Source organism: Neopsephotus bourkii, unplaced genomic scaffold (assembly GCF_033783945.1).
Source record: "Neopsephotus bourkii isolate Nb327-2 ecotype Australia unplaced genomic scaffold, CSIRO-AGI_Nbou_v1 NB_1780, whole genome shotgun sequence".
NCBI classification, from domain to species: Eukaryota; Metazoa; Chordata; class Aves; order Psittaciformes; family Psittacidae; genus Neopsephotus; species Neopsephotus bourkii.
Window position 1 is genome coordinate 677,625 of NW_026902254.1, and position 27,794 is coordinate 705,418.

General features: G+C 35.6%; 2 protein-coding genes across 9 annotated transcripts in view; both read left to right on the plus strand.

The window, feature by feature from the left end:
- Positions 1 to 27,794, plus strand: part of JAKMIP1 (janus kinase and microtubule interacting protein 1) — a 135,479-nt gene that overhangs the window by 71,894 nt on the left and 35,791 nt on the right. For all 8 annotated transcript variants that reach the window (XM_061379895.1, XM_061379896.1, XM_061379894.1 and 5 more), the window contains 9 exons: positions 6,471 to 6,680; positions 7,355 to 7,474; positions 9,800 to 9,946; positions 10,579 to 10,719; positions 13,794 to 13,853; positions 19,238 to 19,366; positions 20,665 to 20,793; positions 22,960 to 23,043; positions 26,558 to 26,620. In XM_061379895.1, the coding sequence (XP_061235879.1) occupies positions 6,471 to 6,680; positions 7,355 to 7,474; positions 9,800 to 9,946; positions 10,579 to 10,719; positions 13,794 to 13,853; positions 19,238 to 19,366; positions 20,665 to 20,793; positions 22,960 to 23,043; positions 26,558 to 26,620 (1,083 nt within the window). The remainder of the gene's footprint in view (positions 1 to 6,470; positions 6,681 to 7,354; positions 7,475 to 9,799; positions 9,947 to 10,578; positions 10,720 to 13,793; positions 13,854 to 19,237; positions 19,367 to 20,664; positions 20,794 to 22,959; positions 23,044 to 26,557; positions 26,621 to 27,794) is intronic.
- On the plus strand, positions 16,772 to 17,274 carry LOC133226388 (uncharacterized). The gene has a single exon (XM_061379912.1). It carries the CDS (start codon positions 17,010 to 17,012, stop codon positions 17,133 to 17,135), a length of 126 nt encoding a protein of 41 aa, XP_061235896.1. The 5' UTR covers positions 16,772 to 17,009; the 3' UTR covers positions 17,136 to 17,274.

Below are 27,794 nucleotides of genomic sequence, written 5' to 3' on the forward strand. Positions count from 1 at the left end.
ATTTTGAATCATCCAAGTGCGTGCAGTCATGCATGGTTGTGTGAAGCCTGCTGTAGCATGCTTCTTATCAGTCACTTAAACCAGCATGTATTTCACACGCAGCTGCTGATATCAAATTGTAGGCTGCTTCCCTGGATTTTACCATCTGTTTGAGACACGTGTTTCAGCTGCATTCCAAGGCTGAGCTGATCTGCAAAGATCCATCCGCCACCTCCAGCATTTTAGGACTGCAAATAATACTTTACTTTCCATCCTCTGAAGATTTATGCTTGTCCTCTCAGGAGCTAACCATGCAGCATTCCACCCAGGCCTTATTTTTTCCTGAATCAAGCATATCTAATGAAGTTTTCTTGCAGTGCAGGCTCAGCCTTTTGTGGTTTTTTCTTAGTGTTTCCTAAGGACTCTGCTATGGTAGGTCACAAATCTGACTTTCATATCTTTTTACAAAATATGGAATCATATCAAATGCCACAGAAGGGTATCGCACCTGGGCAAAAAACGCCTTAAGTTTGTATTATTTACTCCTTTTACATTTTCCATCTTTTTGACTACTTGCTCATTGTAGCTCTGTCAATGAACACTTGTAATAGGTAACAGGAGTGATCCTGTAGCTGGGACTGTAGTCAGCTACAGCTTTTGAGAAAGGTGTGAGAAACCTCCTATCAGTAAGTTCTGGAATTGTCTGCCCCTGTAGTGTTTCTTGTATAATTTATCAAAACTTTTAAAATATGCCTTACTTATGAGATTTACATACTTAAATGTGTGGGAAAAGCTATGGGAATAAAATATTGATGATTGGTACATATAAAGTTAAGAATAAGTCCCGGCTACCTATATCTAGATTCTTACTTCTCCACTGAATGGCTGGCATCTTTTCTCCTTCTTCCCCTAAGGTTCCTAAATAAACAGCAAACATTGATTTAAATAGGTGGCCATGTCTGGCGCACATAATGCTATGCACAATACAGGAATACTTTTATTCTTCCCTCCAGCTGGGCTTTCAGCTTGGGATAGCGTTGTTAGGTCTTAGTGTTCCTTTATAAATGTAAAAGGTGTAATTCCATTTAGTTCTATCTGCAATTGATTTTTTTTTTCTTTGTTTTTTTTTTTTTTTTGGTGTTGGCTTTTCTTTTCCTACTAACTAACAATCCTTCTGTCAAGGTATTCCTATTGTCAGTGTAAAGCATCTAGTATAAAGATTAATCACATTTCTTCTGGACAAGAGCACTGCAGAATTCTCTTCTGCAGTTGGCTAGGAGATCACTTTGGTAAGGATGAGCAAAGGGGAAGGTCTGACACTTGGCAGTGCAGCAGCTGGCTTTTTCCACTTTGAAAACTGAGTATGTGACTGCCTTGATAGATCTGGCTTTTAATTCCCTGGGAATTTCTCTTTCAACTTTGTGAGAGAATAGAGTTCCCCCAAAGGTCTCTGACTTTCTTTCACTGTAGCTATTGAAGTGTGGGATAGTTGGCAGGGGAGGCTTTTTTCCAGTGGCTGGCTTGGTTCTATTTCATACTTGATAAATACTGTTAAAACATTTCTGCTTATTTCTCTTAGCTGTTAGGAGGTGGGTGATTAGATACCTGTGCTTAGGAAACACTAATTTTGACACAGGCTATAAGTGCTAGCTCTTCACTGATATAGTGCAGGCAATTGCTGTGTTTAGCACCTGACATTTGGGCAACACAATCCCCATTAATTATGAAACAATACTTTAGAAAGCTGTGATTTTTAACTGAGAGCTTCAGAGTTACTTATGCTATCCAAGATGATTTCTCAGTAATTTTGCTCCACAGCTGCTTGTGGATGGTCTTTAAAATCCTCTTTCAGAGGATATATCTGCTACTTTTCTTGTCAAAGCATGTAACTGAAAATGTTCTAACCTCATGTTGCTCCACTGTCTTCCTATCACAGAAGTTTTGTTCTGAATTGTACTATGCATAAAAAGTGTGGCTATTCTAAAATGCTTCTAAAGCCATGCAAAACAGAATGTAAAAGATTTCATGTGATCCTGTTGTGTAGCTGTAAAAAGTGGGCAAATTTGTTCTAAACTTAGAACAAATTTTAAATCAAGGCAGCCAGGCGGAAGGCCTTTCTGGGATAATATATTTGATTTAACATAATACCTATTATTTGATATAACATAATGTCAATAGCCCAGTGAATGGGATGGGATCTCATTGTGCTGAACATGTAGGAAGGAAAGATGGTCTTTACCCCTTGTACCTTAGTGAGATGTCTCAAATAAATAGTAGTACAGGGAGGAATACACAAAAGCAGTATTTAGTTTTTCATAGTTTCCTTTGTACTTTAAAGGTGCCATGGAAAGTGTAAGATATAGGAAGAATTTGAGGAAGGTCAGTCAGCAGCTAAATGGATATTTTTGGAGTGTCCCCTCAAGTAGGAACAGTAGGATGGGAGAAAACATGAAAATGTATGACTGCATATATGACAAACGGGTACTGGGGAGGAGACATAGCTCCTTCATATTAGATAAGGGATGAATGGACCCCAGTCAGGCTGTGAACAGCTTTGTCAGAGTAAATTTTGTTGATGTACTAAAAAGAGAAACAGCCTAGAGTATCAAGAGATGAGAGCTTTGTGGAAAGAGCATCTTCAACAGCAGCATTCACATTGGATAACATAGGTAAAATTGTGTGTGTATGGATTTTAGACCTGATAGGCAAAAAGTCTTTAAATGCAATCAAGTTACACCTGGCAGAGAACAGAATCAAAGATAACTTTATCTATGTAAGTGATAAATAGTTTGGGGATAGCTCAGTAGTGATGTAAAACAGACATTAAAAAGCAGGAAAAAGAAAGAAATGCTTTGCATGGGGAAGTAACAAATTCTGGATGCTGTTTGGTGAAGGAATACTGTAGTCATATAGAATACAGGGTTAGACATTTAAACCTGAGAGGTCATGAGGGTACCAGTAATTATTTTACTTAATATCATAAAATCCAATGATGTTCAGCTTGTCCACAGTTTTCATAAATGATAATTGGAAGACATCTCAAAATGTGCACGTGTATATAGATGTGTACATGTATATGTACACTGCATGTGTTTGTGTATGTACATATATACACGTATCAGAGGGAGAAAGTGACCAAAAATTTGTGGGAAAATCAAACTTACAGAGATGGAAAAGTTGAGAAGCTTTTAAGCATAGAGCTTCCTAACTGCTGAAGGGTGTGTGCACCTGAAAGCTTTCTTTCCAACTCTGTCACTTGGTCTCATAAAAAAGATTCCTTCTCTTGTAGACCACGTGGATTTCCAGGCAATCTTGGCTGCAACTGTATTGCTTTTAAACAACAACAACAAAAAAGCAAGCAGCAGGGAACCCAGATTAATCCATTTTGATTTTCATTTACCTAATGGAAGATACTCCTCTCCCCACTAAAATAAAGACCTTAATACATGGTCTAATTGCATAAAGAGGTTTTCCTTTACGCTGCCAACTTCTTTTTTTCATGTAACTTAATGTGGCAAGAATTTGAGGACAGAGTAGTTCTCCAGTGATACAGTGACATGGAGACTTTGAGCTTTTACAACTATTAAAAAATATAAAACTAGGCTAAGCTAAAGTCTTTCGGGAGTGCTTGACCTATATTTTGTCAGATTATGCTCAGTTTAAACCTAAACAGTATCTCCCCTTTTCCTAGTCTTGTACCTCCTTTTTCTTTGCCTGCCTGCCTCTTGACCTGTTATGGCTCCCATGTGGAACTCAGGGATGTTGCATCCCTGTAAAATATTTCTCGTTCTCTTTTTTTCCCCTCTCTGGAGTAATTTGTACTCTCTGTTAAGAAAGCAGATAAGGAGGATGGAACAAATTTGCTCTGTAGAGTGCAAGTCTGAAGAAAGTTGTTAAATCTTTGGGTCGGGCATTGGGGTAAATTTAAGAAAATTTAGACTTTGGCTGGGTTGCTGCAGTTACATTGGAGAAATCAAAGGTGTAACTGCCTCCTTGAGTAAAGGATAACCGTATTGTGCCCCAGACTTCTGAATCAGAAGTGTTACTGCTGCAGTTCTATTCACCTTTATGAGTATGTAAAAAGTTAGTTGCTTAGAAATTCTTCTTCCAGCTAGCTTGTGCTCATAAAAAGCTATGCACTATTGCAATGCTCTGTGTATTTTTGTGTATGTGTGTGCGTGGGCATGTTTACGTGAGTCAGAGTTTCTCTAGTGCCTACCTGTACCTTGAAATGTAAGCCCCAAATGAAAAAATACATGTAGTCATTGCTATTACGTTGTTAACTTTAATTAATTTCAGTGTCTAGATTTTTTTATTTTATTTGACTGAAATATAGGATTATTTTTTTTCAAAAACTTTCACCAGGTGTAGATTGTAGATTTAATGTTAGAAAAAGACACTAGTAGGAAGATCAGAGGGGAATTCTGCCTCCACTTGTGCCTTTCCCTGACCCCCACCCCAAAGCCACTGTCTTTCATGGAATTGCTTTTTAATGGGTGTGAGCCTGTGTGCTTTGATCTGTGGAAGTGTGTGAAGGGTGAAGGATGTGGTGGGTGTGATTTCACTGGCCACATCTGTTTCAAACAGTCTGTTTTGGGTGGTCCACCAAGCAGCAGTCTGAACCGAGATTGTTGCTTTCTTTTTTTCTTCCAGCTTAAAAGCCATGTCACTCCATTTGCCATTTATGTTGTGAGAATATGTGGACTATAAAATGTGCTGCTAACTCGGTAACTAAAATCAAGGCTGCCTGTGTAACTTTGGCTCTTCCTTGTTAAATGTATGCCTTGCATGGACAAATTCCTATCTCAATAACGTAAATGTTCAGTGTGAACACCTGTGTAATTGAAAGTGAAACTGTCCGTAGTATTTAGTTACATGACATTTTTTCCTCCCAAAGGCTCCCTGATAGATCAGTGTGCATGACAGATAGCATTCGGTAAATGAGGCAGCTGCTTAATTTTTGTCATTGCTGTTCACTGCACAGTCCTTCTGAAACCCTGCATGTTGCAAATTCTTCCATTAATAAAAAGTGCGTTCTTTTCCTGCAAGTCCTTTTTGGCATACTTGAAAGTCACACAAATCTGAATTAAGTATCATACTGGAAGAGGAGCTGAGACCCAACAGCCTTCCCAAATCAGAAAAGAAAGCTCCATCAGAACCAACCTGCATCAGCTCCATTTGGAACTTAAAATTAGTCTAGACAAGTTTTATTCACTTCATATCTGAACCTTTTTGTATTTTATATAGATAATGGCATGGCTTGGTTCAGCCAGGCCATCTCCTACCACTCAGGGTCTGTCCACCAACTGATTTCACATGCTTTGTAGACTGTGAAAGGAGTAAGGCAAGAATTCTGAAGAAGCAAATTGTATCTGATCATGTAATCTGATTGTGTTAATCTTGTACATCACTCAGGCTTAACTATAAGTTACTTCTAATGTGTTTTGGTGTTTTTTTTTTTTTGTGTACCTGACACAAAGGATTTCTGTGGATGTAGGACTCTAACAACAAATATTTGATTTAACAAGTTCATGGTTTATTTTTCCTCATATAAAGTTATAATATGATGAGTTTATGCTGGCGAAGAAAATACACTACTAAACTGAAGGAAATACAGCACAGTTCCAATAAATATCTTGTTAATAGTTAACATTCTTATTAAGACATTTGTTTCTATAGTAACTGCTGCGGATTATCACTTCCCCTAGCATTTGGAATAGTACCAAAGTGAATTTAACACTGATGCTGTGAGGGACAAATCCTATGAGAGCTGCAGTGGATCACTGCTACCAGTATGCTTTATTTGGTATGGAGGTGTATGAACAGCACAGTTCAGTAACCATAGAGGGTCTTTAAGAACTATTTATTCCTACCCTTTATTCTAATGTCATGTGCATTTCCTTTTTTTCCTTCTATGCACAGACTAGTTCTCACTTGAATCTTATAACAAGGGCACATAAAATACATAGGTATGCTTGAGGTTTTAATTTTAGAAGTGTGTGCCTGTATATGCTACTAATTATTAAATGCCTGTGAAGAGATTCACCACATGTGATTTTCAGTAATAAAGAGGGAGTCACAAAGGGGCAAATGTGTATGGCTCGAGCTTTAAAACAAAACCTAGGTAAGTTTTAAAGGGTGTGTCTGTCTTACCTTGTACTAGCCCTGTTTCATCTCTGAAACAGAGTGAACTGAGGTTTTTCTTCTGCTTATAGACATATGTGTCCTTAAATGAAGTGAATAATTTCAGTGGCTATGAATTATGTTTCAGTGTATATTTGCATTTGTTTTTGTTTTCTCTTGAGCTGTGACTGTACCGAGCAAACTCATGATCAAGTGAAGGCTGAAACATTTATAAGGGGAGGGAAAAGTGTTCAGAGGAGCTGCATTTTCTTTTTATTCTGAGAGAAGCAAAATGTTGTTTGTGGGTATGCATGCAGTGAACACCTGGAGATGTTACAAAACTTCCTTCTTCTTTCACTTCTTTCCAGATGGATGAAATAAAAGGCAAAGACAGAGTGATTCTGGCTTTGGAGAAAGATATTGGTGTCCAGGCAGGCCATACTCAGAAACTGCTCCTTCAGAAAGAAGCTTTGGATGAACAGCTTGTCCAAGTGAAGGAGGCAGAACGATACCACAGTAGTCCGAAGAGAGAGCTGCCTGCGGGAGTGGGGGATATCACGGAACTGATGGGAAGTCTGGTAAGCAAACTGTGTTTTCTTCAGGAGTTCAACCCAGGGTAATTGCTGCGTGCGTGTTCACATCGGTTTTGTGGTTACTTTTAAAATAGTAGAAGGAGCAATTAATGGTAAATGACCCTGCAGTGCACTGTGATGTTTCACTGATGATTCAGAAAAACTTGGACCTCTTGAATTTCACAGAGTGATGAAGAAGTATTTGGATATAGAACTTTGAGAATTTACATTGTGAACCCATTATTTTCTCAGCTATTAATTTTATAACTTTATGAATTATTTCAACCAATGGCAAATAGGTAATACTTCTCAAAAACCAAGCCATGTGATTTTAATCTGTGCCATATGCTCTGGACATGTTATAGCTGATAGTAAGAAATCTGGTGAGTAACAACTAGTAATACATGAAAAATTTATTTTGCTAGCTGCCTTTTTTTTGACTGTTAAACTTTTACATACATTGCACAAGTAGACACTTTTAATGTGATATATCATGTATGATTCTATGTAGCGATTCCACGGACTGATAGTTTCAGTCAGTTAAAGTAAGTTTTCCAGATATCAACTATGAGTCTATTTTAAATTTACACAATCTAATTGCTAAACCATGCTGTCAAATTATGGATAATGAAATATTTGTGAAAGGTAATTTTATATATCTATATGTTTTTGATGTAAAGGAGCAGCATTTGGATGAACGAGATGTGCGGAGATTTCAGTTAAAAATTGCTGAACTGAATGCTGTAATAAGGAAGCTGGAAGACAGAAACACTCTCTTAGCAGATGAAAGAAATGAACTGGTAAATTAATTAGTAATAACACAGATGGTGACTGGGAGGGCATCTTTATGGTAAAAGATTTAATGTTGGAAAGTCAGTCTCATAAATAATTTACAAATTAGTTGTGGTTTGCCACAATCAATTATAACTAGATGTAACGGTGATTTCTATAGAAATTCATTTTGTGACCATAAAAAACATGGATGGAATCTATCTTGCTGCAGAAAAATAAAAAAATATAACTTTACTTTGGGGTTATTGTATTAAAATGGAGTGGTAGCTTGCCTGCGGCACTGTGTAATGATGTTGTGTAAAACATGCATAGTCTGTGCATTTAGATCACTGTATTAATCTTGTTTAAATTTGACATCAGTTTTATGACATGCTTATGCTGGCTGGGTGTTAAAAAAAGCTTTCTTGTGTTACTGATGAAAAAAATCTGCTATTTCTCAAGGGAAATCCCTTAAGTAAGGGAAATTCTCCTAGGAGAGTGGTAGTAACTTGAAAAGAAATAATAAGACAGGAATTTTAAGAATGAATTTTTATTAACTTGCATAACTATGTAATTGCTTGTACTGAGGTTAGCAGTAAAACTCATTGACTGCAATGGGAAGTGTGTTTTAACAATAGAAATTTTTACACATCCTCTTGTAATGCCATAATTCTAGTGGTAGAAGAAAAGATTTTTTTCATACTAGTCAGATGAAATATTTCCATCATGCAACCTATGTATCTGATTCTAAAATAATGCTATTATGTATGGTGAGGGCAGAAGCGGAGGGCACTCTTGCCATGTGTTAGTCCTATAGGTAAGTGAAGCATTGACATCCTCCTCCTTGCTTTGTCATAGCTCTTCATGTTGAGATAAGAAGCCTTTGCTTTATGATGAAAGGGCTTAGTTCAGTTAAAGATTATCAGAAGAACTAACATTTTACATTTTCTTGTGCAACATCTTGTCTGATTCTACATTAGTGAAGTCAACTGAACAGCACTAGACTAAAATTAGATTGAGAACATAATCATGCCTTTTTCTTTAAACTTTTCTTCTTCAAATAGCTGTGCAGTCTAAACTGCCCTTTCATATGACAAAATTTGATTCCTTATTAACAATTTAAGTTTCTTGGGGTAAGCTGAGCATGTGTTTAAGCCTGCATATCGCTCGTCTTTTTCTTTACTTTGCATAGGTGCTGAGTGGAGTTTTTCTTTTACTTTCTCTTCCCCACTTTTACTGGTACAGTTGCTTTTCTCTGCTCTGTACTCAAGAACATCTTGTCTTTTTTAAAGATTGCGTTATATAAAGACAATTCAGGCTCCTAATCCTTTCTGTGGACAAAAGTAATTTGAAAAATCCCTGAAGAATGCTGGAGTGCTGCAGCATCTTCAGTGTCCCTCTAGATGGAAGGCGTGTATGACTCAGTCAAATGCTCTTCTTGATGCTTGACTTGGAAAAATATTTTGGAAAAGATATGGAGAAGGTTTTATCATATTGTGAGACAATATTAGAAAAAAACAGTAATATCAGTAAGGTTGTGTGATTAAGCATTGTGAAAAATAGTTTTTCTTCTTAGAATGAGTCAGAAAGCTAAACGCTCAGTGAAATTATCTCAGGATAAAGATTATCTTTTTCTCATTTCCAGCTAAAACTCAGTAAATTTAAGTCTTTTGATTGGGGAAGATAGTTTTTTGGGTTTTTTTTTTTTTTTTTGTTCCTGTTTTCCTTTTTTTCTTTTTTTTTGGTTTTTAACAAACAAAGCAACTCAAGCATTAATGAAATAAAAAAAAATGAATTATTGAATACACACAAGTGGAAGGAAGGGCAGTAATTTGCTTCACGTAATTGTCTAACATCATAAAACCACAGGAACAAAATTGAGCAGACTGAAAATGTCAGCAGAGTGCTGAGATTGAATCTGTGCCCTCTGGCTGACTTTCTCATTGCTCTAATTACATATTAGGCATAAGGTTTTTTTTTTAAAGTAGAGGAAGAAGAGTTTACTCCTACTAAGGGATAGCTAAATTGGTGAAAAATATCTACTATAGAAACCTAGTTGGTCACAAGAAGATTATATATAATGAGATTAGATTTTCAAGAAAACAGATCATTTTTTTCCAAGAGCAAAATCCAGTGACCAGATCTAGTGTTTTTGTAGACTGCACAAAAAAGCTGTGTCTTAGTTATTTGGGATCCTGTAGTACTTAGCTCAACAGTAGTCTGTAATAAATGACACTTAAAAAAGGAACTAAACTTTACGCATGAAGAAAGAAGTCAAGTGAAAATACTCATATTCTTCTTTCCTATAACTATAAAGTAAAGCACAGCTAACTTTGTTCCTTTGCCCTTTGCAGCTGAAACGTTGTCGGGAGACAGAAAGTCAGCTGAAGCCTTTGGTAGAAAAAAATAAGAGGATGAGCAAAAAAAATGATGATATGCTGCAATGTATCCAGAGAATGGAAGAGAAAATAAAAAATCTATCAAGGGAAAATGTAGAACTGGTAAGTAATCATCTAGGACATCATGTTATAAGAACACATTGCACACAGTTACTTTGAGGTAAAAGTGCTGTAGAGCCTTTTACTCTAACAGAGACTTTTCAGAGACCCAGCAGTAGGACGGCATAGCTGTCACATTCAGTCAATGCATCTGAATATTCATATTCTGAGTTCAGTGTGGCATGGGTTTTGTGTTGTATCAGTTCATGCTGATTAAAGGAAAGGATCATAGATGGATAAAATTTGTTTGGATGCCTTTAAAGCCTATGACTAAACATCAGCTTTAATAAATGATGGTTTTATTATTAGAATTCAGAACTGAATTTTGAGTGCTTGTGACAAAGTCTCTACTATGCTAGATCATTGAGTTCATTTGTTTGTTAATTTTGTCCCAGACTATGGTCTTTGATTCTGTTTTAAGGTATCTTATGCAAAAGGTTCTCCTCCCCATCCTGCCCTGGATGCAAATGGATCCCCAGCCACAAACAGCTGCATGGTACAGAGTTACCGGCTTGGTCAAAACCATGGCATTGATTAACACTGAGACATGCAGAATGTGTAATATGTTTTGTTGTTGTTGTTGAAAGAAGCTTTATCTCTTACTGGAGTACACACTTTATGTTTACTTTCTGTAGAAAGAAAAGTTATCTGCACAACCGGTGCTGAAGAGGCACACGTCTTTGAATGATCTCAGCAGCACACGAGAGGAACAAGAAATTGAATTCCTTAGACTGCAAGTCAAAGAACAGCAGCATGTTATTGATGATCTCACAGTGGTAATGCTCATGACTGGTATACACACGTGCATGCACACACATCTATAGGCAAACTAAAGATCTGAGAGTAATACTTTAATGTCAGTTGTAGCAGTGATACAGGAATAATTCCTTGGTTTTGAAGGGGTTTTGTTATTTCTCAGGTAGTGAATGAAGTTCTTTGGAATGTCTATGAATCTCTGTGTTATAAAGTATTTACCTGTTACAAGCTGCTTGTGAAAAGAAGTGCATCAGTCCATCCACCTTACAGAACTGGCTGTCAACAACTGAGAAACTTAAGGAAAGGATGTCTTCCTTTTACTCAGCAGTAAAAGTGTGTTAGATGTGCACCCTGGTGGAAACCCAACTACTTCCCTGATCTAGAAGTTCTCCTAAAAGAAAGGAACATGCAGGATGGCATTAATTTCACCTAATTAAGCATCTCTAGCTGAGCTGAGTGCACAAGCTGTCCTTATAACAAATGGAGAGAAATATGCACGGCTCATTTAGCCAAAGGTAGCAGCATAGTTTAAGATTAGAATTGCACAGCTGCTACCCTCTGAAGGCTACTTAAGATGGTGCTCATAAATGTTTACATTTTTTGATCAGGACACTTTAGAGTTGTGTTAGAGGTGCTATTTAGTGCAACTTATGATACACACTTCTGGTACTGGCATCTGTAACCCAGGCAGACTCGGAGCATCTCAACTAGTGCTACTGACTGCTACAAAAATGGTAAAATGAATTTAAGATCATTCTGTCTAAACACAAAATTAAAGAATTGGGAACAACATTGAAAATTAAAACAGAAAATCAAAAAGAATAAGACAGCAAGATCTGCATTGTTCTTTCTGGAACATTGTCTTTATTCTTGGCAGTTCCTCTGAGATTTTTTGACCCAGGATTTGTCTCTGTAATCAGTGCCAAAGATTGCTGTCTGCATTCATTCTTCAGTGTCATAGTCGGATGTTACTCAGACTATGATGTAGGGTCTGATTCATAGAGTACTGTGTCTTACCTTCCAAATACAAATGTATAGAAAGAAACTGACGTGATACTAAATTCTCAGTATACGGTAGATATAAGGTCACATATTTCAGTGTAAAATGGATATGAAAGGACTCTTTTTTTGCTGTCTCAGCCAGTAAGCTGAGGAAATATATTGTATCCTGACTTTGGTCAAATAGTTTTAACTTGTGTTTAGTGTAAAAGTAAAATAAATAAATATTTAAAAATGTGGTTTCATTTTTACTTTGTTTCCTATTTACAGATATTATTTCACTTGCAGAACTAAGTTAAATTAATTAGAGTACTTTGGTTGGCAGTACAAAATAACTGATGTTTTGGTTTTGATATGAATGCAGTGGAACTGTGCACTTCCATTATGCTTTGTAGCTATTTTTTTCTGGCTCCAACTGCACCACTACAGAATACAAATTTATCATAATTATCAAGAATGACCCACATGTCACATACCTGATTTACACAAAAATCATCTGCTTAACTCCAGCTGAGACCAAAACAATGGTCTTGGGCAATAGGGTTGTCTGAACTGATTGACAACATCATTTGTAGGATATCTTTGGTGCTGATGAAGCCATATCAACTTGAGTTCTTCCACAACAGTGGCGTTCTGGTCAGTTCTTAAAAGGAAAGCTGTCAGATGACTGCAAAAGATGCTAGTGTTTCAGCAAATGGTGTCTTTTAATTGGGGTCATAAATGTTCTTGTAGTTTCATGTATTATTGAGAGAAAATTATGTGGTTTTCATACAAACAAGATTACACGCATGAAGAAATTGGAATTTTGGAAATGTTGCTCGTTCTGCACTGAAATTCAACTGTTTGGACACCTGCTTGGGAGGCAGGATACCCAGGTTACATCAGGGATTGTGCTTTAACCAGCTACCTGAGGAGGGAGCATTTTTCTCCAACACTATGAAATTCCACTGTATGTTTTCAGCTTTAGCTCAATTCTATATTCTATTCTATTATTCTACAGTTTTAGATACTGGCTCCATTCTACCTTGTCAGTCATTATTTTCTTTATGTTGAACGCCACGTATTAAAGGTGCTATATAAGTTGTTGTACTTTTCTTAATTATTCCATATTTCCAAAACTTCATTCCTGCAAGAATGTTGCTGATAAATTCTTTTATTGTGATTTCCACTGGCAGCTTCCTATTTGTCCAGTTTCTGAACTGAATGTAAAGCAAATAGCGCTGAATAGAATAGTACCATGCAGTGAGCAATAACTGTCAGAGAAGAGCTTGGAATTGCTATCGTTCTTTTAAAAATAGAGGTGCTGCAAAGAAAGATGTAGAGCTAAGAAATGAATCAGGAAAAAGGCCAGGGGACAGAGCACTCACTTCCTGGGCTGATGGGTTCTTTTTTTGCTTGCTTCTTTGCATTTTTACCTTCTCTTCTTCCTCCTTTGGAATTCATGGCAGTATCCTTGAACTTAAATTTTCATAATCCCTGCACTTTTCGAGTTATAAACTCCTCCTGTTCTAATATAGTTAAATGTGGTCTTGTTCTAAAGTCTCAGTATTAGTAAAAGACAGCAAGTTGACACAGTGCCTCTGGATTTGAGACTTTTGCCCTAGAGGATAAGTCGCATGTAACGCTATACCTGCATATGCATGCTTGTATGTGGGAGTATAACTGATATAATGACCTGTAATTGCTAAGACTGGACTCATTTTTGGCTACAATCCTGCTTCTTCAGGGTAGTTGAATACTGGAGTGAGAATGTGAATTCTGTTTCCATAGTGAGCTTCTTGGTAAAGGAGTCAAAAGAACTGTCAAGAAATCTGTGCACAGTATTTAACAAAGTATTTTCTTTCCAAGTTCTATCAGATGTGTGAAGTACATGGCTGAAGGTTTGTTTGTGGAAAGGATAAAGATGCAGTTCGTCATGGTGTTAAATCAACATGGTGTTATTCAAAATAATAAAGACATTGCCTTTAATAAGATATTGATGTCTAATAAGCTTTACCGTAGGCTTAAAGAAAATTTTAATCATATTTCTTTGTGTTAGACATATATAAATATGTTTTGAAAGAAACCTGTACCATAATGTTCTCTTTCCTTCTAGGAAAGGGAACGGTTATTACGATCTAAAAAACAGAGGAGGAAAAGTCTGAAGCCTCCAAAGGTGAGTAAAAGTTTGGTTTTCCTTGCATTTCTGTTATGAACAACACTTGTTTCAAATACTGCCTGAAATTAATGCTCTGCTTAAGTTAATGACAAAAAATCATATAATTTTCAGCTTTTCTCTGCTGAGTGCTTAGTAGCTTTTCCTTAGGATGAATGCAGGAGCTGCAATTTTGTGCTTCACACAAATGTTCTTGTTTGGGGTTTCTTTTTAAATAAACAGGGTAATTACAATTACACTGTGGCCTAAATACTCAAGTAGTTTGAGGCCTAAATCATGTAATGACTTGAAGCAACCTACATTTAAAAGGACAAATACCTAGTCCTTTTAAAAGAAAACATACCCTTTAAAATACTTGTACCAAGTTACTGCTTAATCACAACTGAAAACTTTAACTCATACTAGGAGTGTTATTGGAATGGTGTTTCTGTATATGATGTACAAATAAGAAGATTCCAACTATTTTTTCCCTAGCAATTATTTTGTTCTAGAATGTGAATTGCAAGAGAAAATTTTAGTTTGAGGAAACAAAAAAGTCTTGCTTCAGAGTGTAATTTTAGTGTTTATTGTAACACCTGCTTAAAGTAGTTAATTTTGCTGAATATTTTGGGTTTTTTTGGAGTTGAACGTTAGCAGCCTGGAGCATGTGAAGGGTGGAGAATGGGATAAGAGGGAAAAAATGGAAGTGAATTGTGGAGAGATGATTGCCATCTACATTATAGCTTAAGATGTATTCTGTCACAAACGGTGCTTGTTGTCAGTGTGTTCTGCACAGCATATTTCTAGTGACCTCCAGGTGGTGCTTTTTTATTGTTTTGCATTCTGCAATACCTGTATTTTGAAGAATTTAGCCTTTGGGATTCTTTCTTTGTTTCAGCAGTTATTGCTTCAAATTACTACTAATAATGATGTGTCTTTTACATATGAAGAAAAATTCACCAGTTACAGTAAATCTTGCACACATTACTGTGATATGTAATGGAAAGCTGACAGATGCCAAATATATTTACAGTAACCCTGAACCGTTCTTTCTTGATGTAGTATACCTGGAAGTTTGTGTGTTAAGTTTAAAAACAGGACATATATATATATATAGGGAACTAATGCTGTAATTTTTGCAGTTGCATCTGACTATTAGGCCTTTTCCAGTTTTAAATTAATTAAGAACTTTTGCTAAACTGTAAAGTTTCTAATGAAACAAAACTAGTTAATTTAATTTTTAGGAGCTAGTAACTAGTGATATTAATTTCAATAGCCTGAACACTTCCATAACTATTCACTTCTGTCTTACAAATATTTTCTGTTAGTAGAACTTCAACTGGCCTGGACTCTGTACCCTTTCCTTTTACCTATTTGATGTTGTGCAAAGTGTTGCTTTTTTAGTTTCTTATTATGTTCATTATTGCCTAAAGGAAGAGTTGAACATGAAAGTTGAAGGAAAATGTACATGATGTCATTAAAAAATTGTGATGGTGCTATTCTTCATGTGGTAAGAATACTGTGGTTGAGGGACTTCTGCAGAGATTACTGCAAGAATTGTGTTCATGTGAGCTGCAGAGTTAGTAGGACTTTGCTTCTTATTTATAATATGATAGATACACCAGAAAGAATAAATTGGCATATCTCCTGCTACTTATTCCATTGCCTGTCAGGAAAGAAGTAATCAATAATGTATTTGTTAGTGTCCTATTACCTGCCACTGTATAATCCTGTAGGCTATTCACACGAATATGCAGTGTTGACTTTCATTTTAAGCATTTATTGATGTTAGCTTCTAAAAATCCAGTCCTGGCATACAGGCTAGTTTCCTTCCATGCCACCTATGTGGTTATGTGAGGATCAAAATCTCAAAGGAAGCTGTGTTTCCTACAGTTTTCCAGCAGGTTTTTTTTTCTTTTATTTAAACAATCTATGTAGAATGAGCTACTTATCCAGATGGGCTGTTTGGTTTGTATCATCTTCAGCCTTTCTGGTTTAACAACCTATCTCAGGAATCTGAATAAAAAGGTAGAATTCATTTAACCCAGCACTGCAAATTATCAGGTTTGGCTGCTGGAGTTGGATCTATTTCCAGCTGTGTCCTGCTTCCCTTGACAAAGTGATAAAGGAAATAACTGACGAGAATTAGTTTTCATGAAGGTGTTCAGATAAGCCAGACTAGAAGGTATGAAAAGATTCCTATTTTGTTCTAATAGACAAAAACTTGTTGCATAGGGTAAAGACCTACACTCACCTCCTGCTGCATCTTCTTCTAAACAGGTACTTTTACGCTCCTGCTTCCTTAACTTTTGAGGTACTCTGACTGGACAGTGTTTGTGTTTGTTTTCTATGAATGTTTTCCTGAGGGTGAGTCCTGTCAACTGGGATAGAACCCATGACATGTCTTTCTCCATCTTGGAGACACCTTTGAGTGATTTCTCAGTCCAGTCCAGTAGTCTTTATGGTCCAATTGGGTCTAAATAAATTCAGTTCATCTGAGAAGCTTTTGAAAATACCAAGGATTTAATTTCGTTTGTTTCTGAAGTTAGATGGCTATGTTATTTCTGGAGCTCTGTAGGTGCACTAGGTTACTGTTGCTAGTGCAACTATGAGCACTCTTTTAATCACCAAGGGGCATAGGAGTCCATAACACAGTGCTGGCAACCAGCTTGGGTTCCCTGGAGAAAGGAGCAGCTCAGTGGGATGAGCCTCTGTGGCAGCAGAGTGTATAGAGGGAGTAGTGTAATGACTCTATAGTCAGGTACTGTAGGATAGTAGGTTTTTGGTGTTGTAGTTTTATTGTTGTGTGTTTTGTTGGGCTTTTTATTTTAACATCCTATTGGACTCCTTAGGAAAAAGATGTACCAGAATTAAACCCTTTTTTGCTGTCTAAAGCATGTTGGCTTGTTGGTGGTTTGTTTTGGGTTTTTTTTTTTTCCACCAATTTTAGTAGTGAAATAAGTAAGAAACTCCAGGACAGTATTTTGGTGGTTTTGTCTATTTTTTACATACAGAAAGGAGTCAAAATGATTTCATGATTGATGGAGTCACACATATGAAAAGAAGACATAATTGTTGAGTTTGTTTGGAAGATTCAGGACTATGGATTCATTTCTTTACTTAAACTTGAATATATAAACTGTATTGGTGACAGTAGAAAGCCTGCAAGTTGGTGTGATGGAGTTCATACTTCTTGTTTTGTATTTTTCCTTTTTTATCTGCCTCTGTGTTTTGGTGTGCCTGTATTTTTCTGGCTGCCAAGAAATGACATATAAGCATGAAGGTAAGAAGTTGCTGATTTAGCTCACCAGGAAATTAATCTTGGGTCATTGTTATCATGTGCGATTAAGTATTTGGAAATAAGATATTTAAATGTAAAGTGAAACTACTTTAGCAACAGAGAAATCAGGTTATTTATATGTAAATATATCTAATCCAAACCATTAAAGATGGGTGTATACTGAAATTAACATATAATATAGTCTGTGTCACTATGACAATGAAATTTATGACATTCTAAATTTCAAAGTTTACCAAGCATGCTTCTGTAGAAGTTAGAATATTAATGTATACATTTCCTTCAAAAGTGTCTAAAAACATTGATAGAAATCCACATGCAAAATACTTGCTATAAAAAGCATGGCAGTAGTCAGTGTTAGAATTTAAATCAGAATTCTTCAGCAATTTATATGACTATTTCTCAGTTAGGAAGTTATAAATCAGAAACAAGAGATGTACAAATCAACATAAAAGAATCTTTTGTTTATTGGGATTTGTTTATTGAGAATGTTTAAATTTTCAATAAAGGTTGGAATTAAAAGGGTCACTGTGCTTCCTAAGCAAATGAGGGAAGAGTAATGTGTCTTTACAGGGTTTTAGTGCTATAACTCTGATTTTGTTTTGATTTTATGGTACCACTTAAATCAAGGTAGAGTATTTTGGCTGTTGATAAGACCTGTGCTGAGCCAAAAGAAAATATTAAGCATTATGAAGCTTTGTGAGAAAGTGAAAGCTGTACTTTGTAGACATACTGGCAGAATGTATGCAGTTAGGTAAGTCTAGAAAACTGCAGGGAAAGGTAAATCTTTGGAATTCATCATAAGGCATTATGGGTAAAATAAAACTTTTCAGTATCCTGAATGAAACTGATAGCTCACAATTCTACTCAGTTTGGCTACCGAGAAGCACCATGATATTCTGAATTAATAATAACTGATAATGTCTTTCATCGTTTAGTCTTTTTAATGAATAGGGCTATTTTTTTTTCCTCACATACAGACTATAGTTTATATCTAAAAAACCCAAACCAAACCCTGTGACATCAAGATCTGGGATTTAATGCCAAGGCAGTGCCAAAAATAGTGATGGATAGACAGTTTTTCTTTGTATCTTCTTAATTTTCCTGCTTCTTTGAATTTGTGCTGGGTTATTAGAACACTTTTATGGTCTAATAAGATGTTTGGCTTTCTATTGATTAATATCAGTTAACTTTGCTATTTTGGAAGGAGAAATACTGGAAAAACTGTTTTTCTAATTGAATGTTTATGCAATTTTATATTTTTTAACAGTGTTCTCTGTGGAAATTTACTGATTTCTGAGCATATGTTAGGAAAATGATAGAAAGAGGTCTCAAAATGATGAATTATTGCAGTTGTGATATTTTATATGAAATGTATTTTTCACAATGAGTATTATGCTATTCATATCCATTGGCTACTCATTTTCTCTAGTTTTCTGTAAGCATGCATTTAATTGAGTACATTTTGTAACTTTTTAATATCTTCATTGAAATACTGGTCTTGCCCAAGCATAGTTTTGGTTTTGGGGGTTTTTTTTTGGCTGATATTTTTTTTGTTGGTCATAATATTAGAGCAACCTTTTGAAAAAAATCAGGATAATGGTATTGAAAAAATAAATGGAAGCCAACAATTTACACTTTGAAGTAAGGATTTGCAAAAAAAGTATTACAAACTAATCTGTTTTATTTTTTTAAATAAGTATGACTGATGATATTTGCTCCACATTGTTCTTCAGAATATTTTTCTCTTTTGGTTCCACATCTGATGTGTTGCATCATACTGGGTTACTTACTTCTGAAAAGATGTTGCATTCCTCTACTCTGGCTCTTGTAAGATGATATTATTTTGATAATTAACTTTCATACTTTTGCTAGAACATGATTTTATTGGAAATTATCCAGTGCTATGTGCACTTCAGTCCTCGGAGGTTCTTATACGGCTGATACTAAATAAGTAGCTCATTTAATCAGAGAACAAGGGTTTAGTGGAACTTTTTTTATTCCTAAATACTAAAATAATGGCCAGAGAAGATCATGGCTACTGCTTACTGGGTCATGGGGATTTTCCAGCTGTTTTGCTAGTAACTAAGAAAAACTAACTTTTCAGAGGCATGTTGTGGAGACATTTTTTGGATTTGATGAAGAATCTCTTGATTCAGAAACATCATCTATAACTTCATATAACACAGATAAAACCGACAGGACACCGGCAACACCAGAAGAAGATTTGGAAGATGTAAGTAGTAGCTGAATTGTTCTTAAGTTCTGTAACAATAGACATGGAATATAAATACAAGCTTTTTTTTTTGTTTTGTTTTGTTGGGTTTCTTTTAGCTATTCTGCTGCAGGAACTATGAGAGATTTGGCAGATAATTGCTTTGTTTTGTTTCAAGTCCAGTAACACTTACACAGTCATTGCAGTACAATTAATAAGATAATATTCTGCCTGACAGATCTGGCAGATAGTGGACTGAAAAATAAAATGGTTTTTTTTCTCAAACCCTTTCTTAATAGTCAAAAGAAAATTAATAGGCACGTTGCTTTGCTAAAAGTCAGTAGTTATTAGACAATAGTTTGCCTTTGAACCTTACCATTTATTTGACTGTTTTGATACAACCAGGATTTTCTTCCTTTATTTGCAATACCCAGGGAGGCTTTTGAATTCATTAAAGCTTAAATGATCATACGTAGTAAATACCTACTGACATGTTTTGTCTCTGCTCTGTGATATACAGTGCAGCTGGCCTACTTTAAAAGATTACAGGGCCAAGGACAAAGCATGAATTAGGTGATGCTCTTTTTCATCTTTCTTTCCTGTTGACTAACTTGAGCCTAATACTCCTCAGTCACAAGAAGCTTCCTATTTTCCTAGGTTTAGTATCTAATAATATTGTAATCTCTTTTCCTTGGAGCTTGAGTTCCTGGAGCAAAAATTAATTAAAGGGAAGGACATTTCTTGCTCTCAGCATTAGAAGAAAGACCTTGAAAGTGTTGATGTCAGTTGCTCAAAATTAAAAGAAAATTAAGACATTAAAGTACTTCATGCTTAAAAACAAGGGGGGGTGAGGGGATTTAAAAAACAACCTTATGGCTTTTGAAATAATTTAAATAAATTCTGAATTAGTTTGCTTGTGCTGGCAAAATACTTTATCCTGGCATTGTAGAGAAAAAAGAGTAAGGAGGGAGTGATGGACTGCATGGTAAATAGAACAAACACCTCTGAAACTCCTGTGGCTCTGGAGCTGCTGAAGCCAGTGGTGCCTAAAACAATTCCCTCTAATTTTTCCCCAGTCAGTTTCTTCCCATTTCTATACATTGCTGCTTACCCTGTCCAGAAATTGTAAGATCGATAGTTACTGATTTGTGCGTTTCTGCATCATTCTCATATCAACCTTTCTTCCATTTCCAATTAAGTTCTTTAAACCTTTACTTTGAGACTCAGTATGTGTTACTTATTGTGTTTGTGTTTATATAAACAAACCGGTTATCATATATATTTATACAAAACTACTTTTTCCCCCCCTTTTCATTAAGACCACACCTAAAGAAGAAGCTGAACTAAGATTCTGCCAGCTAACAAGAGAGTATCAAGCTTTGCAAAGAGCATATGCGTTGCTTCAGGAACAAGTTGGTGGGACCCTGGATGCAGAGAGAGAAGCAAGGGTAATTTTCAAACTGAAATTTCTTTTAACTCTGAAATCATTGAAAAATATGACAAACCCTTGGAGTAGCAAGAGAGATCTTTGCAGGTCAGTGAAATGCAAAACACAATATTTTTGAGGATTAGTGGATATCACTCAGGTGACAATTTTTATTCATTTGGTGGAATCAGAACAAAGATATCAGTATACATTATTCTAGTATGCATAATATATTATAGATTATAGTAGTAGGATGGTGTTATTGAGAATTATATTCCAGTTGAACCTGCAATTTGGATAGAACATGCTGGATTTAAAATGAATTGGGGAATAGGTTGTTGTAAGTACTTGGGTACTTTTATGATGAGTTTCCCAAATCTTCGTTCGTGAAGTCAAGCCATGATGATATTAAATCTGATAGAGAGGATTTTTCTTTAAGCATTTTGTCAAATGTATGAAATCATAATTTCTTTTTAAAATCCCAGTTTGAGAGTATTCTTCCACTAAAAAGTACATAGCTAACTGTGGTTCCTATTAAGTCAGCGTGTGTGATCATTTTCTCTCTCTGACATAAGTGTTTTTTTATCCTCACAGCAATCTCTGTACTATAGGTATTTGAGATGTGAGAAAATATGTATTCTGTTTTCACTTATCCATCTGCTACCATTGTATTAAAGCATTAGTGCAGAGATGAAGTGAGCAGAATCATGCTTTTTCCATTCTGTTCTTTCCAAACGGGGGAGGAGAGAAATCACTTCATAATGAATTGGTGAGCTCTGACTCAGTCCCCAGATCTGTTCACTGAACAGCAGTGGCATCATAAAAAGGCTGAGCTAACTAGAGGCAAGATTTCTTCTACTTTACCCCAACTCCTCGCAGATAGTGGCATGTCTAGAAAAGCAGCACATTTACATGTCACCCTCTACTTGAATGACAATTGCGATTGATGACCAAAGAACACATAACATCCAAACGGGCAAGTAATAGCCATAGGGCTCAAAACTTCATAATCTTCACCTCATGACCTTCATTCTGCATCAAGTAGAGCTTGAACATCTATATTACTGCCTACTGAGAGAGTCGGCTGATGTCATTGCTAGGACACTCTCAGTTGTTTTTGAAGGGTCGTGGAATTTGTGGAGGTTCCTGAGGACTGTAAGGAGGCAAATGTGACTCTTTGAGAAAGGCAAGAAGGAGGATCCGGGGAAGTGAAAGCTGGTCATTCTCAGTCTGATCCCTGGGAAAGGGATGGTGCAAATTATCTTTGAAAGTGTTTCAAAATGTCTGAAAGACAAGAAGTTGACTGGGAGTGATCAGCATGAATTTATGAAAGGGAAATCACACTAAACTTGCTTAGTAGCCTTCTATGGTGGGATGGCTAGCATTGAAAATGAGTTGAGAGCAGTGGATGTTGTTTATCTTGAATTTAGTAAGTCTCAATTCTCTCCCCCATGAGATTCTCGTAGGCGAACTGATAAACACAGACTAGACAAGTGGACGATAAGGTGACCTGAAAATTGTCTGAAATAGCTCAAAGGGTTGTAGACAGTGGCAAAAGTTCAGTTGGAAGTGTGTGTCACCAGGGATGTACTGCAGGAGTTGATAGTGGGGCCTGTAGAGTTTAAGGTGTTAGCTCTTTAGTGACCTTGATGATTGAACACAGTGCACCTGCACTAAGTTTGCAGATGCTACACAGCTGAAACAATTTTGTAATACATGAGATGCTTGCACTGCCATTCAGAGGGGATCATTCAATTGTCTGCAGAACTGTATAAAGAGGAATCCCATTAAATTCAACAAAGGGAAGAAAAAGCCCTGCAAATAGAATAACTCCATGCACCAGCACAGACTTGGGGCTGTCTTGCTGGCAAGCAGTTTTGCACAAAAGGATATGGAGGAGTGCTTGTGGACACCAAGTTGAACATGAGCTGTCAATGTATCCTGGCAGCAAAGAAGTCTAACAGCCTCCTGGTCTGCCTTAGAAAGAAACCTCATTGCAGGGAATTATGACTAGATAACCTTTGACAGTCCTTTTCAACCCAAACTATTTTGTGAAAAGCATTAAAAGCTGTCTGGACAGTCCATAAATGTGTAGAAAGTATCTTTGATCCTATGTGTAAATAAATCTACTGCCTACCTGGATGTGCATGCATGTAAACACACTTTTTGGTGTTTTTCCTCCCCCCAGACTCGTGAACAACTGCAAGCTGATCTTCTCAGGTGTCAGGCAAAAATTGAGGACTTGGAGAAAGCTCTAATCGAGAAAGGGCAGGTAAAAGCACCTCTTAATGTCCTCTACCACATCATTTTCTCCCTTGCATGCAGTGGTGCCCTTGCCATCTTCATTGCTTGCTGGTCTGCTGGTGTGACTGATGCAGCTTAATTCCTACTCCAGCAATCAAGTATTTAAATAAAGGAAATTAATATATAGGTTATGAAAATGTGATTAAAGGTTCATTTTCTGGCACATAATACACTAAAGCATAACATCAAAATAGCTGAGTGTGAGTGTATTGTTAGTTCTGTTCCCATTGTCATTTGGTGAAGGCCTTTCTCCCGTTTTCTGTTTTGTTTATATTCACTAGGACTTCCAATAAAATAAATATTCCGTATTTGTACTGGCGAGTATTTTTGGTGTGAAGCATAATAAAACTCAAAAACCAAATTACATCCACACATGCCTCAAGAGAGAAGGGAGCCACTGAGTGTGTCTGATTACTGGAAGCCACTTGTGGTGTTACTCTTCGGGGCATATATTGTTGAAGGGCTCAACTTCTTTCAAATTCCCATCCCATCACACAGAGAAAAATTAGTCCTTATGCTTCAATGAAGATGTGGCTACTGATGCATATTTAATAATGTCTAGGATCTTCACAAAGGCTGACTAGGAGTTATGAAAATGTATTTAAAAGATGTTCAATTGCATAACTGCTAGAATTCACTGCAAAAACTGGGGACATGATATTTTGTTTTATGGTTTGAAATAACAATTTTAACACTGCAAGTAGTTTATGGAAGTAAAATAGTATATAGCTATCTCTAGATATACTTCTCAAAGACTAATGATTCTGTAGCATTGAATAAAAACAACCTATGAATACTGTCAAGTTCCTGGTATTACCATTTTGATGGTTTATTCTTTGTAAGAAAATGATTCTGTGAGATTCTCTACAAATGCAAAGGTTATATGCAAATTAAGGATAAAAATTGTTTATGCTAGCTTCCACACAAACTGCTACTTTCTTAGTAAATTCCATATAAATAAAATATTACTAAAAATAGAGAATATGTTCTCAATTTTAAAAGTAATGGCTCACTGAGCTTTTGGAAGAATAAATGAAACTGAAGACCTCTTGAGTATCTATTGCTGACATTTTAGTGTGTTAATAATAAAGGTGTAATTGAAGACATTAGTAGTTACATATTACAGTGTAAAATATAAGAACTGTGTATGTAAATAAGTGAACATGGATACCCATGTCAGAAATGACTTCTGTGATTTTGCTTTTGGAATGGTATGTCAAAAAGAGATGCCTGGAAATTAGAATTTGATTAGTTATTACTTCATGAGATTCATAACGACATTTTCAACCTTGTATTCTCTACCTTGAGAAGGCCAACAGGGACGTGGACAAGGAGCAATATGATATTGTCTCTAGTGAGTTAGTTTCTATGCTTAGCATTAGCTTTCCACAGAAGTGGTCAAAGTGTCTTCCTGGGAACTCTAGCATCTGCTTGGTTTTCCTGACCTATTAGTATCTACATTCCACAGAATAAATGGTTGTGGTAATAAATTGATGTGCACTATGTGATTTTATTTTTTTTATTATTATCACTTTGTCATGTTTTAATAATACTTGTGAAATGTTCATTCAGGAAATCAGTCTCTAAAGTGCTTAGAAAAGAAAACAATGAATCAAAATATCCTAGTGTATTATTCCAGGTATTTTTAGTCTTACTTTACAGCTTTAGCTTTAGGAAACAGAAGCAGCAAAAACCGTCATAGTTTTCCTGAAGTAAATTTCAGAGCAAGAGACTAGAATCTCATTGTTAAAAATTTCTTTGAAGCTAGGCTTATGACAATTCATGTGTCATTTCAAAATACCGATGGCTCTTTTTAATACCCCATCAGCTTGATCTCTCAGAATTCCCCTGGATATAAATAAGACTAATAATCCATTTCTGTAGGTTACCTTGAGATGCATGGATAAACTTTATATTAAGGGAATAAATCCTTATAAAATATTAATAGTAATATAAATGGTATATATATAAGTAATAAATCTCAAAATATTTAAGTATGTAATGTAACACATGGATTTTTTTATTAATGCTCAGCCTCTCAGTGACCTGGTGTGTATATAAATACAATCCTACTAGAGTTAAGTTTTTCTCAGAAAATTGAGTTGAACCTCAAGAAAGACACAACTTATTAATCAACAAGGCAAAGTAACTATTTTTTTCTGCTTATGCAAACTGGAGTAGTTGAATGTAACTGTTGAACATGCATTTTCCCATGTGCATGCATTGGGATATTAACCCTAATTCTGCATGCAACTCTTTGTTGATTCCTTGACCTTAGTACAATACTAGCTTAGTGCTAAACTAGACATTGGATTTTATTTTTAGCATTTCTCTCATTTGTTTCAAGAATTCTTGACAAATGTCATGCCCTTTCGGTACTCATTTTAGTATATTGTTCTCAGTATGATACTTACAACATCACAACCCTGAAAAGCTTGTTTACTGCATGAAAGTTAAAATGCACTTGTGCATTCTTATATATGTGTGGAAAAAGGAGAAAGAACAATAGAATATGAAATTGTAATGGACATTAGGTAGAAAAATTAATTTAAACTTTAAAAAAATAATTGAAGATTATATCATAATGTAAAATATTTAGATTTTAAATTGTCTTTTTCTTTAGAAAATAATCTGATCTACAGTCAGTATGGCATATTGAGTATTGGATATTGTTGTATTAAACTCACTAGAACAGTATAAATTAGGTTACGTAAATACTTTACAGGGAGAATTTGGCTGCTACAATCCATTAAATATGAACGGTGAGCTGTGGTTGGCATTGAGGTTTTGTAGTTTGGGTCTTTAAAGAGGTATTTGATGAGAACTTTTGACGCAATGGAAAAACCTAACATGAAATTTGGAACAAGTATTCAGATGGAAACTGAATTTTCAAATGGAGTATAGAATATATTATATCACTTCCATTCCTCCATAATCTTGAATTCCTTATCACAAACACTGTATATTAGCCCGATTCTCACATTTTTAACAGGAGACAAATAGCAGCATATTGCTGAAGCCTGTTCTCATTCATGTGGGGTAGTTAAGTAGTTTTCTTTCCTTTCTCCATTGGGATTTGTATTACACCACTCAAATTGGGTTGATTTTGCAAGAAAGTTACCAGCTCTTTTCAGTGGAAAGAAATAACTTTGAGTTAAGCTAAGTATAAGATCTTTTAAAGGACATAAAATATAACTGTGGTCATCCACAAATGCTATATGTAAAAATTTTAAAGTATATTCTTAGCTGGAACATATTAAGAAACGAGAGTCAGCTTCAGGAAAAGACAGGAACTTTTGTGTTCTCTGTAGTTTCAAATGCTATTTATCCTTGAAACATTTATGATAGCTTTATTTTTTGATATGTGACCATTTTTATATTTGAATGTACAATGATGTCTGAAACCTTCTAATTATTGTAATCATTCACTTGTTTTATTTTACAAAATATATATATAGTAATCTTTTTAATCCTCTTTGTAGGATTCAAAATGGGTAGAAGAAAAGCAGCTGTTAATCAGAACAAATCAAGAGTTGCTAGAGAAGGTATGTGTGAAGAATATGGGAATATTTTAATTATTGCTGCCCTTTATCAGAAATAGAATGGTGGAAGGAAAAGAATGTATTAAGTACTGTTATATCAACATGAAAATTAGTCCCATTATTTCTTTCCAGAAGCAGACATTCCGATAAAAGTCTGTGATTAAAATACTGATATACTTTTGCAGTCTTTGGAAATGGAAGCCGCCCCTTATTGTGGATTACATGTTGCATAGCCAACAGGAGAACCCAAGCTGCCTGATGTTTCTAGTGTCCAACAAAATACAGTGTGGAAACTTCTATTTTGCCAAAGAGATACACAAAGTTTATTATTGTCCTGATTACTAATAAAACTGCCTGCTTCCTTTAGCTTTCTATTTTTTTTACAGTTTTTACACACATTAAATAATACTGACAAATGTAAGGCTATGGTATCATTTCCAATCTGAAATACTCAGAGCTGAGCATTGTTCTTAACCGATATTGGTGAGAAAATTAGCTAGTACTCAGGAAGTCAAAAAACTATTTTTGTTAATTGGTAGCTCAATATTGATATAATAAGAATAAGATAACCAAATAAAACTTCATGAGTAAAAGTAGCTACAGCTGAAGTTAATTTAGTTGGACACTTACATGGTCTTATAAACATCATAGTACATTATGCCAGATGTTACACTTCTGTTGAGTTTCATACAAATAAAAAGATCACCCAGTTAAGTTAGACAGTATACTAAAGCTGTTAGTTGGCATAATGAATAGTGAAATTTTAATTTCTGTTTTCTTATTCTTAGTACCCCAAGTCGCAGATCTGGAAAACCAAAAATCAGACATGAAAATCCCTCCATTATTGTCTTTCCTATACCCTAAAGAGTACATGTCTAGTTACGCAAAGACAATGAGAAAATCTACCCAAATGTTAATGCAATCCAGTTTCATTCATTTTATTTTAAAAGGAGGCTTGTATTGTTTAATTAATTTAGATATAATATTCATATCACTTTTCATACTACTTTCAGAGTACTATTCTGAGATAACATTGACTATTTTCTGCTGGCAGTTCTCACAAATACTTTCTGCTGTGCTGTTCCTTGTTTATCTCCAAGATACCACCCAACATCTAAAGAGAAACTGAAATAATTAACAGTTTTGTCTAAACCTCTGGCCTGTAATTATGTACAAT

What these genes read in the sequence shown, in the direction of transcription:
- LOC133226388 (XM_061379912.1), top strand. Translation starts at nt 17,010, where the DNA reads ATGGAGTTCATACTTCTTGTTTTGTATTTTTCCTTTTTTATCTGCCTC.